General features: G+C 47.7%; 2 protein-coding genes across 3 annotated transcripts in view; one reads left to right on the top strand and one right to left on the bottom strand.

Moving 5' to 3' along the window:
* Window positions 1-450, bottom strand: part of IARS2 (isoleucyl-tRNA synthetase 2, mitochondrial) — a 32,810-nt gene extending 32,360 nt beyond the window's left edge. Inside the window, exon 1 of the mRNA XM_055144312.1 lies at window positions 113-450. Within this exon, the coding sequence (XP_055000287.1) occupies window positions 113-379 (267 nt within the window). The 5' untranslated portion in view covers window positions 380-450. The remainder of the gene's footprint in view (window positions 1-112) is intronic.
* A 1,274-nt stretch (window positions 451-1,724) lies between these two features.
* Window positions 1,725-20,180, top strand: BPNT1 (3'(2'), 5'-bisphosphate nucleotidase 1). 2 transcript variants are annotated; one of them, XM_055144316.1, is made up of 10 exons: window positions 1,725-1,862; window positions 8,145-8,272; window positions 9,083-9,187; window positions 11,191-11,298; window positions 11,583-11,631; window positions 13,659-13,750; window positions 15,009-15,053; window positions 16,769-16,966; window positions 18,809-18,914; window positions 19,574-20,180. In XM_055144316.1, the coding sequence occupies exons 2-10, from the start codon at window positions 8,153-8,155 to the stop codon at window positions 19,720-19,722; spliced, it is 972 nt and encodes a 323-aa protein (XP_055000291.1). In that variant the 5' UTR covers window positions 1,725-1,862; window positions 8,145-8,152; the 3' UTR covers window positions 19,723-20,180. The 2 variants fall into 2 exon arrangements, with proteins under 2 accessions (XP_055000291.1, XP_004613071.2); XM_004613014.2 differs by lacking the exon at window positions 15,009-15,053.
* Window positions 20,181-20,496: the final 316 nt, after the last annotated feature.

Below are 20,496 nucleotides of genomic sequence, written 5' to 3'. Positions count from 1 at the left end.
GGTTTGCACGGGAGCTCACGGTACCCACCGCTCACCCCAGGGCTCCGAGCGGGGGTCGCCCGCGGCGGCCTCCGCGCCCTCCCTCCCGCAGCCCCCCGTGCCAGGCTCCGACCTGCTGGATCTCCAGCTCCATGTCGGGCTGCTGGCGGCCCAGCAGCTTCATGGGGAAGCTCGTCTGCGGCAGCAGCACGGTGTCCCGGTACTTGCCGCTCCGCGCGTCCCGCAGCTGGTTGCTGGCCCCGGTGACTGCCCGCACCGGGGGTCCCCACGGCGCCCCCCTCCACCTCGCCCCGCAGCGAAAGCGGGGCGGCGCCCACCAACGCCGCGCGGCGGCCAGGGCCACCGGCCCCGACGCTCCAGGGAGCGCCCCCCAACGCATGGCTGGCCAAGCCGGGCGTCCCGGAAAGCGCCGGCTCCGCGGCTCCTCCCGCCCCTGGACCGTGGGGACCCCCGAGCAGTCGCCGCGAGCCGTACTGGAGTGCGCACGCGCGCCGGGCCGGAAGGGGCGGGGCACCCGGTGACCTCCAAGCGACAGGTCAAATCACGTCCGGGTCGCGGCTACGGTGCCCAGGGTAGGTCTGGGCGCGGAGCGGGTAAAGTCCTTCTGGCCGGTGTGCCCAAATTCCCGACCCCGCTAACATTTCCCATCACTTTGCTTTTCTCGGATGCCGTTCATTGAGCCCCGTCTTTCCAGTACATCATCGCTTCGCCGTGCAACTAGTGTAAAAGATAATCAATTTCACTTTCTCTTCCTACCAAATCTTTTGAGATTTGCTAGTAATTTTACAGGCACAGGAGCCCTCGATTCGGCGTCCTTCTCGGGCGGCACCGCGGCAGCGAGGGGAATTCATAACATCATCATAAATCCTCTCAGATTGTCTCTTACCCTGGATCTGTCCCTGTATTACCGAAAACTGCCGTGTCTGCGGCAACTATGCTCAGGTTTCTGCCAGATTGTGCAATGGGTCACCATCAGTGCTTTTCACTGCCAAATGCTCTTGGGCACGGATCTTCCAAGTCATAAGGCACACAAGCTAAATCCAGCTTGCATCCGGAGTAAAGATACTAATAGATAATTCTGCAAAAATAAAAAAGCGCCTGGGAGGGTCCGGAGAGATACTACAGCGGGTAGGACGTTTGCCTTGCATGCGGCCGACCTGGGTTCGATCCCTGGCATCCCATAGGTCCCCTAGCACCGCCAGGAGTGGTTCCTAAGTGCAGAGCCAGGAACCCCTGAGCATCGCTGGGTGTGGCCCAAAAAGCCAAAAAGAGAGTGGGGGTTGGGAACGCAGAGAGTACAGCTGGTAGGGCTTTTGCCTTGCACGTGGCTGGCCCGGATTCGATACCTGATATCGCACAAAGTCTCCTGAGCACCGTCAGGAACGACCTCTGAGACAGAACCAGGAGCAAGCCCTGAGCACGGCTGAGTTGGCCCAAGGGCCAAAACAAATAAAAAGCTGGGACCAACTACAGCTCCGGGCATAAACACATGCACGAGGTCCAGGGTTAGAGTCCTGGCGCTCCCGCACCGCAAACGGGAAACTAATGAAGGAAAGGGTAGCACACAGTGGGGTCTACGGAGGCAGTTAGAAGGCTTGGGGCGTAAGTATCACGGTAAATCCCAAGTCTAACCCACTGGGGGCACGCGGAGCTAGAGGAAAGATACTCGCACAGGGCCTGGAGGCAGAGGGCGGGGCCAGCGCCGCGCATGCTCAGAGCCCGAGCGCCTGGCCCCGCCCGCTCCCGCACTCTGATTGACAAGGAGTGCGCGGTGGCCGCGACCCAAGGGACCTGCGGCTTGGAGGCGCGAACTTGCTTACCCGGGAAGGTTCTCTAACTCTGTTCCTCACCGGTCAACACCAGTAAGTTTCTCCTGCTGTCAGCAAACCTAGTGGTTTATCGGTCCCCTTAGACTCCACCCTGTGCAGGATTAGAGGCGATTCCAGGGACTTGTCTGTTGTTTTTAAGTGGGAACGATTGCAAGCAGGTCGCCTCTCCTGAAATCCGTGTATTTCAGTTCTGATGATGCTTTCGCGTTGCTAAGGGCTGCCACTCTGGGCTCCGTGCATGCCGCTGAGACGCTTTTCTGCCCCGTATATTTTCTTTTCTGAGGCAGATTTGTGAGTGCCAACCTTGGAATCGTTTGGTGCTTTGTTTATCTGTTCCGGGTTGCTCTGATATGGCCAGAAATTAGACTGATACAGGGACTTGAGAGAGCACCCAGACGTTGCCGTTTTAATCTATACCTAAAATTTTATGAAAATAGCCGTTCACTTCCTTCTGTCTTTGCTGTGTACTTTGCAGATGTTTGATTTATTTCAGTGACCTTGAAGATAGCATTGCTAGTGCAAAAGGTGGGTGCGTCCTGAGAGGTCGCCCCACTTCACAGCCCAGCTCACCAGGTTCTGAGAGTTCCTGAGCCATGCGGAGCCAACTTTTTATTTTTGCACCGATCTCATCCACATGAAGCATCTTTTAGTCCTGTCTTTCCTTAGCAGTAAGGTTGAGCTCGCATACTTAATGGCCCTTGCTTTTCTTGTTCCAGGAATTGCCTATTCCTACCCTGCGTTCATTCTCTGTTTCTTGTTCATCGTTTATATGTCGATCTGTTTAAAAGCTAAAGCCCTCTGTGGAACAAATTTGTCTAGTGTGATACGATTTCTTTTGTTTAAAATATTTGGGCTATATAGATGTAAAAATTGTTTTGATCTTTCATACAAGTGTGTTAATGTAATGTAATCTTGTATTGGTTCTTTTCTACTTTTTGTTGGGAGGGGGTCACAGCCAGCAATGCTCAGGGGTTACTCCTGGCTTTGCACTCAGGTATTTACTCCTGGCGGTGCTTGGGGGGGACCATGTGCAATGCTGGGGATTGAACCCATGTCGGCTGGGTGCAAGGCAAACCCGCTATACTATAGCTCTAGCCCCTGGTTCTTTTTTAAAAGCATGTTTAAAAGTTCTTTATTTGGGGGGATCAGAAAGATAGTAGGGGTGAAGGCAGTTGCTTGCAATATGCCTGCCCCTGGTGGATCCCAGGACCACCTGGTCCCTAGAGCACCCCTGAATGTGGCACAAAAACCCAACAACAAAAACGCCCTTAATCAACCAGACTAAAACATTCTGCCCAAGTTTTATTCCCTCATGTCACGAATCCATTTTAAAATTGTGCACTGTTATACTCATGAGACATTAATACTAATGTCGTTGTAAATCACAGTGGCTCAAGTTTTAAAAAATCAAATCATGATTTTCTGGGATATTGTATTGCTATGTCACTGTCACTGTCATCCCGTTGCTCATCAATTTGCTCAAGCGGACACTAGTAATGTCTCCATTGTGAGACTTGTTACTGTTTTTGGCATATCAAATACACCACGGATAGCTTGCCAGACTCTGCTGTGCGGGTGAGATACTCTTGGTAGCTTGCTGGGCTTTCCAAGAAGAGTGAAGGAATCAAACCTGGGTTGGCCTCGTGTAAGGCAAATGCCCTACCCGCTATGCTATCGCTCCAGCCCATGTATTGCTATAAAGAATGTAAAAGAGACTCAATATTTTCCTCTGACACTTCTGCACAACTAATTTTTTTTTCTTTTGGGGTCATACCCAGCGATGCAGAGGGGTTACTCCTGGCTGTGCACTCAGGAACCACCCCTGGCGGTGCTCAGGGGACCATATGGGATGCTGGGAATCGAACCCAGGTGGGCTGCGTGCAAGGCAAATGCCCTACCCGCTGTGCTATTGCTCCAGCCCCTGCACAACTAATTTTCACCTACACTCAGAAATGACAACTCTAGTGTGTTTTGATTTATCTGGAATTTTAACTATTGCTTGTCTAATTCTGCCTGATATCAAAATGTTTTAGTAAGTTATGGGTTGTTGTTGTTTTTTTTTGTCTTTACAGCCTATTTTGATAACTGGCAAAGAGAGTCATTGATTGTTCTTTTTTCAGAATTTGCTCTGTTTTGCACACAGACCATCAACTTTAATGTCATTTGGTCAAATTTCAATAGATGAATGATACCAGAAATTCACTCAGTTTAGAGCCTAATTCTCATATGTTTGCAATCTTTATGTTAAATTCAAAATATTCTCAAGCAATCATTTGATTCCTATTTTTTAGTCTTTCTGAGCTAGCTCAGTTGACAGCTATAAAGTTTTTCTGTGGTTTTGTTTTTATTTTGCTTTGGGAGCTACTCCCAGCTCTGTGCTTAGGGTTTACTCCCATAAGGGCTCTGCACCAGAGATGGAACCAGGGTTGGTCACATGCAAATGGAGTGCTTTACTCCCGGTCCTATCTCTTCAGCATGTGAAGATTTCATAGGAGGTTGATTTTCTTAAGCATTATATAACTTTTTTTCATCTGTACTAAGTTCGCAGGCCAGAATGTTATGAAAGAGAATCTGGGCTGTGATTCAGCATCATATTGTAATTGTGTCCCAACCTCGCCCTTAGAAAGGCGTTACAGAAGCTATAGGAAAAGTTCGCCCTAAGTCCTGCCCTAGTGTTCTTGCATAAGAGCCTGTAACAAGAAACAGCAGAAAAATCAGGATGATCCTGTATTTCTGTGCCAGGGACCAATGTGTTGCCCGTGGGCTGTTCATTCAGTCACGGCTCCAATCCTGTGCTAGCATTGTCTCCATTCTGCACATTCTGCAGATGGACGAACAGAGGACCTGAGTGACTTTTCCTGGCCACATCTAATGTGGTCAGGAGCTAAGATATGAACAGAGGCTGATAGGCCCGTGCCATGAGTCTGTGGTTCAGTCAACTTTCAGAAAGGCTTGTTCTTGGTGGAATTCAGGACCCAGATAGCATGAAACTGCAGAGTACATGGGCTAACTGCTACAAGGAAGTGATCAACTTTCAAGTAGCTTTTTGGCCTCACTCTTTACCTACCTGAACTAGTCTTATTATTCTCATTTGGGGATCCCCAAGGAGGAAGAATTCAAAGGGCTTATAGGGGGCCAGAAATGTGGCTAAGGGCTAGATCACATGCTTTGGGTATATAGTATGGCTCCAGGTTTTATCCCCTGGATCTCATGGTCCCCTTAGTACCTCCAGGCACCCCAATCACAATTTTAAAAATAAAGAGACCTTTTGTTTGCTTGTTTTTAAGGCTAAGGGACCCTCTTTTTTTTAATTTTGGAATTTTGGTAACATGGCTAGTTCCATTTTTATACTATAAAATTGCACTATGGGTGTAAAAATATATCAGAGACATATCAGAGTAGAGAGTAGTAAGGTTTCATTACTAGTTCAGTTTGGACCACAGAAGTATGTCAGAGAAAGCAGTCGAATTTCCTTGTTTTATTTGGGTAAATATTTCCTTATTTACACAAGTTAAAAATGATTTATAGGCCCAGAGCTATAGTACAGTATTTGTTTAGCACGTGGCTGACCTGAGTTCTATTCCCAACACCCAATATGGTTCCTCGAGCCCTGCCAGGAATGATTCCTGAGCACTGCTGGATGTGCCCCGCACTCCCAAAAAAGTGGTTTACAGGGTCTCTTAATAGACTCTTGTTTTTACTTTATGTCAATTCTGAATGTTCACATTCTTATTAAACAAATGATAATTAAAATTCATTATGTTTTATAGTTTGTTTCCTGGGTCATACTCCTTGGTGCTCAGGGTCTGGCCCTGTGCCTACGGATCACTTCCCAAGGAACCTGGTGATGCTGGGGAGGGAATCCCCACCTCCCACCTCCAAAGCAAGTGATCCCCTCCTCCCTCACCCCTGTAGAGCAGGTGATCCCCGCCTCCCCCCTACAGAGCAGGTTATCCCTGCTTCCCCGCTGCAGAGCAGATGATCCCCGCCTCCCCCCTACAGAGTAGGTTATCCCTGCTTCCCCGCTGCAGAGCAGATGATCCCCGCCTCCCCCCTACAGAGTAGGTTATCCCTGCCTCCCCCCTGCAGAGCAGATGATCCCCGCCTCTCCCCTGCAGAGCAGGTCTCACCCCATTGAGCTAAGTCTCAGGCTGGGCCAACAACTGGGGCTAACTGTAAATGGGGGTTCCCAACTACAGCCTGCAAGGCATGAGGGGTGTGGTGAGGACGGAGTCTAAAGTCTTCCTGGAGAGAAACTCAACACTGTGGGCTTGGCATAGACTGGGAGTGACTGGGTCAGAGGTGAAGGCCAGCAGTGCCCAGTGGTTACTCAACTGGCTCGAAGGTAAAGGGTCTCTCAGAACAGTCAGGATGGTGAGGGGAAGGATTTGTGGGACCAAAGAGCGTTCCCCTAAATACTGCACCGGCCACGCGGTCCCCATATCTGAGCAGGAGAGCTTAGTGCCTGATACTGCCTTTCCTGGTGCGGAAGAAATCAGATCCAGGGCTGGCCAGAAATACAGGGGCAATGGTAAGGCCTGTCAGTGCTTGGTAATTTTTCTCTTCTGTTTTCTAGTTTAGATGCTCCAAAGTGCATCATTCATCATTTTCATAAGTTTATTCCATGTGAAATACTGAATATTTACATAAGGGAAGATGACTGGTTCATTAATGAGGTTCTGAGATAAACAGTTCACACCCACAGAGCCCCATTTTCTTTCCTCTTGATCCTGAGTAGGGAATCATCCCCTTCCCTCCCTTTCAGTTCTCTGCCATCTTACGGGCTGCAAACTCTGAGGTTCTCTCTCTCTCAGGTGAGTTCACGATTGCTGTGACTTTGAGGGGGAGAGGGCAAAGGTGCCGAGTGGCATGAGGGCATACCAAACCAGGTCTATGGTTGGAGTGGGTGCAGGGTGATGCTGTGCCGAGGTCCTTATTTTTTTTTGGGGGGGGCACTCCTGGTGATGCTCAGGGGTTACTCCTGGCTTTGCACTCAGGAATCACTCCTGGCGGTGCTCAGGGGACCATCTGGGATGCTGGGAATCGAACCCAGGTTGGTGGAGTGCAAGGCAAACGCCCTGCCCACTGTACTATCACTCCAGCCCCATGTGCCGAGGTTTTACCGTCCTCTGGATTCTGGATCTGGCTCCCTTCTGCTTTGAAATCATGTTCACTGGGAGCGATGCCAGGGCACACCCTGCAGTGCTGGAGTTGAACCTGGGTCTCCTGCATTGGCAGGCAGCATTGGCAGCCCACCTAGCACTTACTCTGACCCCTACAGTCATGTTTTCAAAGAACATTGTACTTGATAAACAAAATACTTTGTTTGGCATCATACCTGGTGGTGCCTCGGGCTTACCCCTGGCTCTGCTCACAGTCACCCCTGGTGAAGCACAGGGGGCCATCTGTAGTGCCAGGGTTCAAACCCCGTGTTGGCTGCATGTGAGGCAAATACTATTGCCCCTACATTTTGTTTTAGATTGGGGCCAGGCACTTCTCTTGACTTTCATTATGTTTCCAGATGGTTATTAATCTCGTTCAGTCAGGCTGCTTTCTCACTTGATTTGGCTGCTGGTGAGGATGGAGTAAATAACCTGCAGAGAAGAGATGGTACAGTGGGTTGGGACTTGCCTGGCACCTGGTTGACCTGGGCTCTAGCCCTGTACCAGATACAGTCCCCTGAGTACTACCAGGACTGACTTCTGAGCACAGCCAGGTGTAAGCCCTGGGCATTGCAGGGTGTAGTCCCCCCCCAAATAAAAGGCAAACAAAAAATAACAAGTGGATTAAATTTTATTTGGTTTCTAAAGGACTATTCACTGAATGTTCAGAAACATTCAAAATCATAATGACATGCAGTTCCTCCCAACTCAACCATGTGCCAGAATCCCTGAAGGCCTCTTACTTCATGTGACACTTTCCTGTTCTGGATTGTAGAGACAATCACTTGCAACGTTTTGCCCCAAATCCACCAAGATCTTAATTATTGCTTCAGGGTCGGTCGGTGTCTTTTAGCTTCTATTTGCAGCCCATTCTGCATTCTTAGCATCGTGCATGTTACACTTCAGGCAGACTGCTTTCCCCGTGCTTTCTCCTCTGTGGAGAAAGAATGCTCTAGAATTTGTCCAGAAGGTGCATGCTGAAATGATAGGCTTAGTTCCAAATCTCTGCTTAGTGTTTGTTTAGTTAAGAGCAGTCACAGTGAATGGGGCTGTTCCAGGTAAACACGATAAATTTGGATCAAATTAAAATTTGGCGAGTACGGCTGGCAGTTGCCTTGACTGTCACCAAGTGCTTCTGTCTGTTTCTCTGTAGGACCTGCCATGGCGTCTGGGCCCACAGTGCTCATGCGGCTGGTGGCCTCTGCGTACTCTATCGCGCAGAAGGCAGGCGGGATCGTCCGGCGCGTCATTGCTGAGGGGGACTTGGGCATCGTGGAGAAGGTAACCCAGGGCCTCTGAGAAGGGGGCAGGGAGCCAGGCAGGCTTTAATCTTGAAATAATCTCCACTGCGTCCCTTAAGGAGATTATAAGGTCCTTGGTTCAAATTTCTTCACATTTTAAGAAGGCATTTTGGTGGTGGGGGTGGGGTGTGGGGGGTCATACCTGAAATGCTCACCAGGCCAGAAGTAGCTGGTGAGTGCACATAGGTAGCACTGTATCACTGTCGTCCCATTGTTCATCGATTTGCTCGAGCGGGCACCAGTAACGTCTCCATTGTGAGACTTGCTACTGTTTTTGGCATATCGAATATGCCACGGGTAGTTTGCCAGGTTCTGCCGTGTGGGCGGGATACTCTTGGTAGTTTGCCAGGCTCTCCGAGAGAGACGGAGGAATCAAACCCGAGTCAGCCGCATGCAAGGCAAACACCCTACCCGTTGTGCTATCACTCCAGTCCACCACACATAGGTATGGCCCCCAAATCCTAAGTAAATGAACATAAAAAAATTAAAGAGCGACACCCAGCAGTGCTCAGGGTTTGGTCCTGGAGGGCTCAGGAGACCGTCCGGGGGGTGCTGGGTTGGCCACATGCCCTTCCCATTGCACTCTCACTCCAGCCCCGACAGAAGCTTCTTTCCAACCTTTCACCACTATCAATCTCCGGAGAAGAGCCAAACCACACCGCACTGGCTCATTGCTGTTGATTCTGTGAACCTGGAAACGGTGGTTTATGTGACACAGACGTTTAAGTGTGTGAGCAGCCACAGACAACCTGCTTCACATGCTCGCTCTGAAAACTTGCCTCCTCTGCAGACCAGCGCCACAGACCTGCAGACCAAAGCTGACCGCATGGTCCAGATGAGCATCTGCTCCTCTCTGGCGCGCAAGTTCCCCAAGCTGACCATCATCGGGGAGGAGGTAAGGAGGAGTGATGAGTGTTTCTTCAGAGTTTCTCTCCCCTCGTAAAACTGTCATTTCTGCTTTGTGTGTCACTACAGAGGTTTCAGGCATCATCTTTCTAGGGCCGTGGCATGGAGCTTAGAAGCAGAGCACTTGCCTTGCATGTGGGAAGGCCTGAGTTCAGTCCCAGGCAATGCAAAAAACAAAAACCCCACAAGCATTATATCTAGTGTTTTGACAGAAAAGTAAGGGTCTTGTCAATGGGCTTGCAGAAAATGTCGATTTGTAAATATTTTGGCCCATTCCTAGGACCTATGTCAAGATGTAGTTACTGTTATGTTCAGCATACTATGGAGTTCTGGAACTTTGGGGTCAAAGGCGTGCTACTGTTTCTCTCAGCGTTGCTTGCAGACTGGGTTGCAGGTCATACCTGCCATTTCGGAAGGGGAAGAATTGGCCTCTCAGTAGAAGTAGCTTGTATTCCAGAGAGTGGAACACAGTTTAAGTTTAGCATACTTAGAGTGCTTCCCCCACGCCACCCTTCTTCTTCTTTTTTTTTTTTTTTTTTTTGGCTTTTTGGGTCATACCCAACAATGCTCTGCACTTAGGAATCTCTCCTGGTGGTGCTCGGGGGACCTTATGGGATGTCGGGGGTCAAACCCGGGTTGGCCCGTGCAGTGTAAATGCCCTCCTCTGTACTATAGCTCAGCGTCTGAACACTTAAAACCTCGGTGCAAGAGAATAAAACTGAGCCCTGTGTAATCAGATTCTATGAGCCATGGATGGTCATTTTGTCATTTTACTTGGTTTCTTTATTATTTCTTAGTCTTTCTCCCGTCCCCTGTCCTCAGGTAATCTTCATTTTATATTTAATGTTCATCGGTTTATCTTATTTTATTTCTTGGTTTGTTTTTGTTTTCTTTACCTTCACATCTGCTCTTGGACCAGGTGTTCTCTCACATGTCTAACGCCCATGTCATGGAATGTTCTGTCATGTGGTTTTCATGGGCTCTGTGGGCCCTGCAGTGTAGGTCTTACATGGACCTAAAATGTCTTAACTGCCTTTTTGGTCACACCCAGCACAGGGGTTACTCCTGGCTCACTCAGAAATTACTCCCTGGCTGTGCTCGGGGAACCATATGGGATGCTGGGAATCGAACCCGGGTCAGCCTCGTGCAAGGCAAATGCCCTACCCGCTGTGCTATCCCTCCAGCCCTTTAAATGTCCTTTCTTTGGTGGGAGGAAGGGGCCCATACTTGATGGTGCTAGAGGGCTACTCCTGGCCCTCTGCTCAGGAGTGACCCCAGGCGGTGCTCAGGGGAACTACATGTGGTGCTGGGCATTCAAAATGGGCTTGATGGGATACAGGCAAGTGCCTTAAACCCTGTGCTATCTCTCTGGCCCTACAATGCATTTTTTTTTTCTGGCTTTTTGGGTCATACCTGGCGATTCTCAGGGATTACTCCTGGCTCTGCACTCAGGAATTACTCCTGGTGATACTCAAGAGGCCATTTGGGATGCCAGGGATCAAGCCCAGTTCAGCCACATGCAAGGCAAAGGCCCTCCATGCTGGGCTATCGCTCTGGCTCCCTGTAATGCATTTTAGGTTTACTTTTGTATATGGAGTTAGAGAGTGGTTTGGCACCATTCTCTTCAATGGGGCCATCCGGCTTTCCCAGCATCATTTGTTCAAGAGACTGCTTTAAAAGCTCTAAACAGGGGCCAGAGCAATAGTACAGCAAGCAGGCGTTGGTCTTGAATGCAACCAACTTGCATTCTATCCTTGGCATTTTCTATGGTTCCCTAAGCCCACCAGGAGTGATCCCTGAGTACAGAGCCAGGAGGAAGCCCTGAGCACTACTGGGTATGGCCCCCAAACCAATATATAAGTCAAAGCTCTATACATAAATGATCAACAAGAAGAACTAGTGAAAATTAATGTTGCATTCCTTCCCTTCCTGAGGCGAAAGGAGCCCTGTGGGCATTGAACTGCTTTGTGATGGCCATTTTTTCTGCTTTAGGATCTGCCTGCGCAAGACGTCGATCAAGAGCTGATTGAGGACGGGCAGTGGGAGGAGATTCTGAGGCAGCCGTGCCCACCACAGTACAGTGCAATCAGAGAAGAAGACGTAAGAGCCTGGCTTCTCATTCCGCCTGGCTAATCGCCATGTAAAGGAACTGAGTGTTTGCCTGTGGCGAGGAAACGTTGGTAGTTATACAACAGGGATAACCAGAATTGAAAGTCTCTCACAGCCTCTGTAGAAATGTCAGGGTCACACGAACAGTTGCCCTGCCAGTTTTCAGAGTCCAGCACCATCTGACTGGTTTCTCCTCCACTCTCAAGCTATTATTAAATCTATTCTCAGGGCAATAATCTAGGGGGGAAAAAAATTCTTTTCTTTTTCTTTTAAAGCTTGTGGTCTGGGTTGATCCTCTAGATGGCACCAAGGAATACACTGAAGGTTAGTATCTTTTCTTAAAAAGTAGGGTTCATGCACAGAAATGTGTTTTGGGGGTAGGGGGCATGGTAGTCATGGGCTATGCCAGACCAAACTCTGGGAGCCAGGCTGAGCTCAGCACCTGAGCCCCAAGTTGGTATTTTTTTTTATCGAACAACAACAGATCTTGTGTATTTGTGTATTCTTTCGTTGGAAACATCTGAGATTTCATATGTTGTTTGAAAAGCAGGTATCGGTGTTTGTATTTTAAGTCTGAACCCTAAAGCCATATTGCTGTCCTTCCTAACCTTTTGCTGTCCATTGTAATGGTTTTGTTTTATGGGACCACATGTGGCAGTGCCCAGGGCTGACGACTTGCTCTGTGCTCAGCAATACTCCAGGAGGTGCTCGGAGGATCCTATAGGGATGCCAGGGATCGAACCAGGCTATAAAGCAAGCCCCCCTCAGGCTACAAAGCAAGCCCCTTCCTCTCCACACTGGACCAGCCTCCCAGCATTTATGCCCCAGCCCCTGCCCCAGGAGAATTAGAACATGTTACTTACTCCTCACTTCTGATTCTCAGCTGAGAGCCTGTGTCTTGCCTCACAGCCTCCTTGTATAGATGGGTTTCCAAACATGGTGCAGTTGTTCTCTCTTCTGAAATGTTCTCTGATGAGAAAAATAAGCAAGAAGCAAACTGAAATAAAATAGCAACATTAAAGCAAGAAGAGCTGGGCTTAGAGCTGGAGATATAGAAGTAGAGCATAAGCTTAGCCTTGTTTTTGAAAGCAGGATTGACTTTTGTTTTGTGTGTTGGTTCTCAGCTTTCTGCTTTCACAAAAGAAAACTTCTCATAACTACTAGAAGCTTCTTTTATGTCCTTGGTGAGCTGAGTGCATCTTGTAATGTGTCCATGCTTGTAGGTGTGGATGCTGGAAATGTGTCTGTAATACGATTGGAAATAGGGAAGCTCTGGACAACTCTTCTCGGCATCTGAGAATCTAACAGCTGAGAATCTGTACTGGAAAGATTATGCTGAGAATGAAGGAAATTAAACATATAAGCACCCACACTCTTAGTTTTGAATCTCAAGCAAGATGTCACAACTCTCTCTCCACTATTGGATTTACTTACTGTTTTTGATGGGGAGAGGAGATTGGGCCATTCCTGGTGGTGCTCAGGGATTCCTCTGCCTCTGCACTCAGGGGTCACTTCTGGTGGTACTTGGGCAACCATCTGTGGTGTCGGGATCAAAGCCAGGTCGGTCACTTGCACTCTCTGTCCTGTTTTTGTCCTGTCAAGATAATTGTCTTGACTTACTTTGGAAATAAAATATATGTATTACCATTCCAATTCGAATAAGTGTGCCTTAGAAATTACAGGATAGAAATGAATCCTAGGTAGGGGCCAGAGTGATAGTACAGCTGGCTGGGCACTTGGCTTGCACATGGTTGACCCAGGTTCAGTTTGAGGGATCCCATATGGTCCCCTGAGCACTGCCAGGAATAACTCCTGAGTGAAGGGCCAGGAATAAGCCCTGAGCATCGCTGAGTGTGTCCCCCATCCCCCAGAAGAGAAAAGAATTATAAATTATATAAGTATATGTTCCAATTAATTTTTATTTTTTATTTATTTAATATTTATTTTTTATAAAAATAAAATTTATTAAAAAATAAATTTTATTTTTATTGCAGATGTGGTATGTTATTGGTGAAAATACTAATATGTAATACGTGGCTTCCCACAGTCCTCATTTTACTAATAAACTGCTTCTCTGTGGCAGTCAAAACAAACAAACCCCTTGTGCAGGGGCTGGAATGATAATGCAGCAGGTAGGGCCCTTGCCTCGTACACAACTGCCCCAGTCAGTCCCCACCAGGCCATATGGCCCCCCAGGCACCGCCAGGAGTAATTCCTAAGCACAGAGCGAGGAGTAACCCAAGTATTGCTGGGTGTGGCCCCAAAACAAAAATAAACCCCCATTTGAGCAGTTTGTGAGCTGCTGAGTCCTAACTTGAGAAAGTGACTCATCGTCATTCATTTCTTTCTAGGCCTTCTTGATAACGTGACGGTTCTCATCGGAATAGCCTATGAAGGAAAAGCCATTGCAGGAGTTATCAATCAGCCGTATTACAACTACCAGGTATGACTGTAAGTGCTAGAAAAATACCTTGCCAGGTGAACACTGGCGGTGTTATGTCACCCTGAAACCTTGTAGAACAGTGGTTGCACATACAGTTTTCTAGGCCTCCAGGCTTTTCCGAGTGCACATTTTGCAGCCACATCCCAACCTTCTGATGTAGGACTGTTTCTTCATGGCTGTGTGTGCATAGACGTGCCAGTTACATATATCTAGTGGAACTCATTTATATATTGTATATATTGGATAGTTTGCCTTAGGCATTCAAGTGCAAATGTTAGGAAGTTACTGCTCTAGTACACCTTGATCCACTTGATCATCAAGATATCTGGACACTGGAGTGATAGCACAGCGGGTAGAGCGTCTGCCTTGCACGCGGTCGACCCGGGTTTGATCCCTGGTTCCCAGATGGTCCCCAGAGCACCGCCAGGGGTAATTCCTGAGTGCAGAGCCAGGAGTAACCCCTGTGCATCGCCGGGTGTGACCCAAAAAAGAAAGAAAAAAAAGACACCTGATTTAGAGTTCTTGAAGCACCTTGAAGAAATAGACCTTTTCTGCCAAAAGATGCTAGTCATGCCCAGACAGTGCTGCCTCATGCCTTAGCTGGAGTCAGCACTTATCACAGAACTAAATGCATTCGTGCTCTCTTTTCTTTTATCTCCTGTCTGCCTCGACTTTCTTTATTATTTTCAAGAGTCAACTTCCTTAGAAGAATGGGGCTGGTATAATTCCAAAGCAGGAACAGATCCTTAAGTCACATTCAACTGCAAAGGAAAGTGCTGAGGTAAAATACGTGAAGTATTTCACTTCAGGTGATCCTGATAGAAGCTGGAAGAAGCAGACTAGAGACCAGAGCTTCTGGATTTCCAATTTGAGTTAAGAGCAGGATTAACTCCTGCAGGATAAATTTGTGTTTTACTCTGTCATTTGTTTACGTATAGCTTGTTATTTGAGTCATGTACTTCTTGGGATTATTTGCTACGAACAGTTACGACTGTTGAGAAAGGCTGTCATGGAATTCCTGAAATAACCATTAATTCCCTTAGTCTGACTGAAGTGTTTATATAGCGTTACTTAAGGATAAACACTTATATGTGCATCATGTCCTCTATAAGGTCATATTATGACTCCAAAGAGGGCCATTTAAATAATAGCATTGCAGTGAATGGCAGTTTGCATCAAAGAATGATCTGAGTGCTTCGGAGTTGTTAATAATTTCCATTATTTCCGAGATCAGAAAAATTGTATTCATTTTCCACAGAGCAATGAAAAGCAGAAGTTAAGGGAACACAGCAACAGAGCAAAGGTGAGAAAAAGAGCTAGGGCTTGGCTGCTCCGGCAGGTAGAACGGAGGCGGCAGCTGTGGCCCCAGGTAGCTCAGCCCCTCCTGTGCACCCCTTCCTGTCTCCTGACCGTCACCTTCTCCTGCCTCTCTGTTCACCACACCCTCTCTGTGCAGTCTGTTTGCTCTCTCTTCTTCCTGCTCCTTCCCTGCCTCTCTCCCTTACATACTTCAATATCTGTTGTGACAAGCAGAAAAGTTTCTTAGCTTCCTGGTGGTATTCAGGGCCGGATGTTTCGTTTGAAATCATCCTGGTCAGGATGAGACTGAAACCTGATTAGAGTGTAGTGTATGCTACCAGACCCAAGGAATTTCCGCGGGTTAACACTCAGTTAACACTCATTGAAGTCCTTGAAGGACATCCTTGTCCCTGTGTATGCTTTTTGTTTGTTTGTTTTTTCTGAAAAAACATGGGGAGGTGCTCTTGGCAGGGCTGTGGAGGGAGGGCACAGGGACTGATCCAGGACTGGCCAGAGTAACCACTCGGAGGCATCATCCAGGGCACTGCCATCAGGTGGCAGGATGCATTTATGCATTTGACAGCCAAGTAAAGTGGCGATAAAGTGAAGCACTTTTAATATGGCAGTGAAGACGGCAGGTCTGAACACAGTCGAGTCTGCATTTGGTTATGATCTTCCTAGAGCCCTTGTCAGCATACTTATTGATCCAGATTTCATTTTCCCTATCTATAAAATAAGGCCTTAGTGGGCTTGTTTGATAATTGAATGAGACAAGCGCTTAGTCTGGTGCCTGCATGCGTGAGTGACCAGAACCAATCCTGGATATACAGGTGCATGTGTGCCTGGCACAGTTGACCGCAGGTTGCTTTGATGGCGGCATATCATTTTTTGGTTTTATTGGCTTTTTGGGTCATACTCATCTATGCTCAGGGGTTACTCCTGGCTCTGCACTCAGGAGTTACTCCTGATAGTGCTCAGAGGATGATACGGGATGCTGGGTATCGAACCCAGGGTGGCGTATGCAAGGCTAATGCCCTTCCCGCTGTACAATTCCTCTGGCCCCACTGCATGCTGCATGTCATTTTATGTGTCAGTTTTATATGTCCTGAAATACGGCTTATGGCGTTTGTCTGTTTGTTTGTTTTTAACGTGAAGTTTATAGTTAGAATACTGGGGTGGAGAATTCTCTGACCCCTGCACAGGGCGTTTCACATCCTGTGTTGGCAGGAGTACAACCCTCTCACCCACAGCTCGATGGAAAGTCATGATTTGTGGCTACTTTAATAATCTCCATAGCGGCAAAGCATCTGGCACTGTGCCCAGTTTCCTGGTAACCCTGGTCGTTACGGGGCACAGTGAAGTAGAGACCCGTGCATGGTATTTGCTCTCCAGGACTTCAGTCCCTTTTGCAAACAGTGTTTTCAGACCCAGTAACAAGCTCCTTGGGTGGATCAGAGAGGAACAGGAACCGGCAGTCATGTGCTTTCGCAGAGGATTCCAGACATCCCTTCGGGACCTGAGAAACTCAAATATTTGCTGGAAATAGCCATGAGCCATGCACTCATTATCGGGAAACTGTCTCTGCCGTTAGTCTGGCTCTTCTAATTTCAACTGTTGCCGTGCTTAGCCCATAATGCTAGCGGCTAACTGCTTTGTTGATGCCTCACGTTTTCCCACCAGTGGTGACAGGTTTTGCTGTTGTTTTGCTCCCTTCTGTAGGCAGGACCGGACGCCGTGTTGGGGCGGACCATCTGGGGCGTTTTGGGCTTAGGTGCCTTTGGGTTTCAGCTGAAAGAAGTGCCTGCCGGGAAGCACATCATCACTACCACCCGGTCCCATAGCAACAAGCTGGTGACCGAGTGCGTGGCTGCCATGAACCCCGATGACGTGCTGCGTGTGGGAGGAGCAGGAAACAAGGTGTGTGAGCGTCTGTCTGTGGGGACATGCACTGCGTCCCCGGGCGCAGCTGCGGTACTTACAACTCCCAAACTGGCTGGAGAGAAAGCAGAGGAGGCGAGGCACTTGCCTGTGTGCAGCCCCTCTGGCTGTTTGATACCACGCACTGCCTGTGGCCCCCTGAGCATCACCAGGGATCACTCATGAGCATAGAGCTAGGAGTAAGCTCTAAGCACTGGTGGTTGTGGCCAGACTTCCACATCTCCTCACCCCCCCCCCCAAATTTTAATAATACCCTCAACAACCCTGGAGTAGGAATCTGAGAGAAGGCACCCAAGATTGTAATTCATCATTAGAAGCAAGTTCCAGGACCATTTGGACTTTGCCAAAATGTAAGGTCTCCGTCTTTTTAGAAGACAGTTTGGGCACGAGTGATGAGTCTAAGACCCTGCACCTCTGGCCAGACGTTTCTTTCTCAAGAACCATCATGGGTTACTTCCAGAACTTTCTTCAGTGGGTTGAGAGGACAGGCATGCCTACCAGCTCCTCTCTGTTCTTCTGCTAGGCCCTTGAGGAAACTGGGAAAGGGGCCACAGTTTCAGCTGTGTCCCGGCCTCTGTTCTCATGGAATTGCTCCTGGACATCACCCTGATCACACCTTCTGCCCCCTCACCCCGTGCTTCCCTCCCTATTCCTGTTTGTCATCTACTGAAAGGCACCCCCTGTCCCAGCTGTGCCAGCCAAACACCTGGGCACCCTTCTAGATTCCTCTTCCTGCCAGCTTGTTAGTCTGACCCTGCCTGGACCCCTTCATTCCTGCCTGCCACCCATATTCTGTGCCCACAGGGTTTTCCTGGTAGTGCTCAGGGGACCTGCAATGCCAGGGGTTGAATGCTGACCTCTCCTGTGCATGCCAGGCTCTCAGCCCATGGGCATGTGCTCTCTCCGTCTCTCCCGTCTGAGTTGTCGGCACACCGTGACCACTGAGGGCATAAGAGCAAGTTACACAGTTTCTGTCAGGGACTTCATTTGAGCATTTTAGGAATTCTTAAGACGACTGTTCAAAATTACCTACTTGGGGGGCCAGTTGAAGGCATGCTTTGCCTTCAGGAGGCCTGAGTTTAATACCCAGCACCACATAAGGTCCCCAAGGCACCCTCAGGAGCAGCTCCTGGCACAGAGCCAGGAGTAATTCTGGAGCAACACAAAGTGTGTCCCAAAGAATCAACACTAAAAGAAACCTACTTTGATGGTGGAAAGAGGAGCAGGTGTGACTCTGAAGTCTTTAGAAGCTGCTGGTTACACTCCTCAGCTGGAAGGGTTACTTAGACTTTATACGTTGTTGCAGTAGTTGATATTTCTCTGTTGTTTTCTGTAGTAAGTGTTTATTTGTTATGAGATTAGAACTGTTTGGTGTGGGGGCCATACCTGGAAGTGCTCGGGGCTTAGTTCTGGCTCTGCAGTGCTGGGACCACAGGCAGTGAAGGGGAGTGAACAGGTCAGCCTTGTCTACGGCAAGTGCCTTCACCCCTATACTTTCTCTCCTGCCCAAAACTTTAAATCATCTCCTTAAATATTGATTTTATGGTTAGAAAGAAAAATACACAATAAAAGAAACTTTTATTAATCTTGTAGCTTATAGACTGTTCTGAATTCTCCCTTATTGCTGATTCACTTCCCCCCTTCATATGATTATATGTGTATTCCATGTGTGTCTGCATAATTACCCAATCATTTCCATGCCTGGGTACTAAAGATTATATGCTAGCTTGTATCTGACAAAAGGAATTCTTGAAATACTCTTGATAGAAGTAGGTCATTGATCTTTATTGGTTCTCAGTCCGTTTACCTTGAACCTTACAGATTATTCAACTGATAGAAGGCAAAGCATCTGCTTATGTATTTGCAAGTCCTGGCTGTAAGAAGTGGGATACTTGTGCCCCTGAAGTTATCCTACATGCTGTGGGAGGTAAGTCTCTTTCTTTCCAGGGAATTTTCTTATCCATCAGTTCGTCTGAATTATATTATAGTTCTATATTTCTGCTGAATTAAGACTACCCTTATGGTCACTCATTTTCTTTCCTTTTTCTTTTTTAGTGCCAGGAATCAAATCTAGGGCCACTGGGACTAGAGAGATAATAGAGGGATTAAGACACTTGCTTTGCACTAAAACATCCCCACTGTAATTCTGAGCACCACACATGGGATCCCAAGCCCTTCCTGTAGTGATCCCTGAGTACAGAGACAGGCATAAGCCCCGAGCACCGAATATGGCCCCAAGGCTCCCAGCCCTAAACAAAACGGGGCCTTACACACATATATACCTTATTTTTTAACCAGAACTAATGGAATAGGAATATTGGTACTTAGGGGAAAAAAATACATTTATAAATAATTAAAGGGGGCAAAGTGGTCATACAGCTAGTAGGGGATTTGCCTCCCACCCAGCTGACCCAGGTTTGATCTCCAGCATCCCATATGGTCCCCTGAGCACCACCAGGAGTAATTCCTGAGTGCAGAGGCAGGAGTGAGTTCTGAGAACTGTCAAGTGTGACCCAAAAACAAACAAATGTGTAACTAGACCCTGAAAGATACAGTCTTCCACTAATGCTGGTGTTTTTCCTTTAGGCAAGTTAACAGACATCCATGGCAATGCCCTGCAGTATAACAAGGAAGTGAAGCACATGAACTCCGCAGGCGTCCTGGCCTCCCTGAGGAATTTTGACTACTACGCCAGCCGTGTTCCAGAGTCTGTTAAGAAAGCTCTTGTCCCCTAAAGGGATGGCTCCTTCACTTCTCTTGGACTTGGTTCTCAAAGGAAGTGGAAGCAGATGGAATTAGCACCTTTAATCACAACTACTGAGCAATTCAGACTTAGTTATCTGGGAGTGGAAAATCAAACTAAAGAACTTTTCTAATCCCCCAAACCAATGCTGGCATCTGGAGAATCTGCATAGTTGCTGTGATTCGTATCTTTTCTTCAGGCCCAGAGATAGAAGGCTTAGCTCAGGCAGACTGTCCAGATCAGCTGTGTGGGTAATCATCATTCCTGTGTAATCCAGATTTCTCAAGTTTCTGTGTAACTTGTGCACAGATACACAAGTTGTAACTTGAATCATACTGTTTTTCATAGTGATTTTTAAAGTTTTCCTATTGCAATGACTACACTCTCATTATTCTGTTGGTGAAAAGAAATTTATGGGATGTTTCTTTGTAATAAATTTTTTAATTCTAACTGGTGTCATTTTTTTATTTTTAAATGTTTAAAAATTATAAGTTCTCAACTGTCGGCATTCATATATTCTTGTATATTCTTGTTGGCAGAGGGTGGGGGCACACCCAACAGTGCTCAGGGCTTATTCCTGGCTCTGTGTCCAGGGATCACCTAGGAGGCAGGAATCATATGTGATACAAGGATCAAACCCAGGTTGGCTGCATGCAAGACAAGCACACTTCTCACTATACTGTCCAGCTTCCCCGACCCAATTCCCCTCCCCCCCTTTTTTTTAAATTTTAATGACTTAAGGGGAATGAGAGCTACTAAGAAAAGA

This window comes from Sorex araneus, chromosome 7 (genome assembly GCF_027595985.1).
Source record: "Sorex araneus isolate mSorAra2 chromosome 7, mSorAra2.pri, whole genome shotgun sequence".
In the NCBI taxonomy this organism is placed as follows: Eukaryota; Metazoa; Chordata; class Mammalia; order Eulipotyphla; family Soricidae; genus Sorex; species Sorex araneus.
Note: the sequence above shows the minus strand (reverse complement) of the source record. Positions and strands in the feature narration are given on the sequence as shown.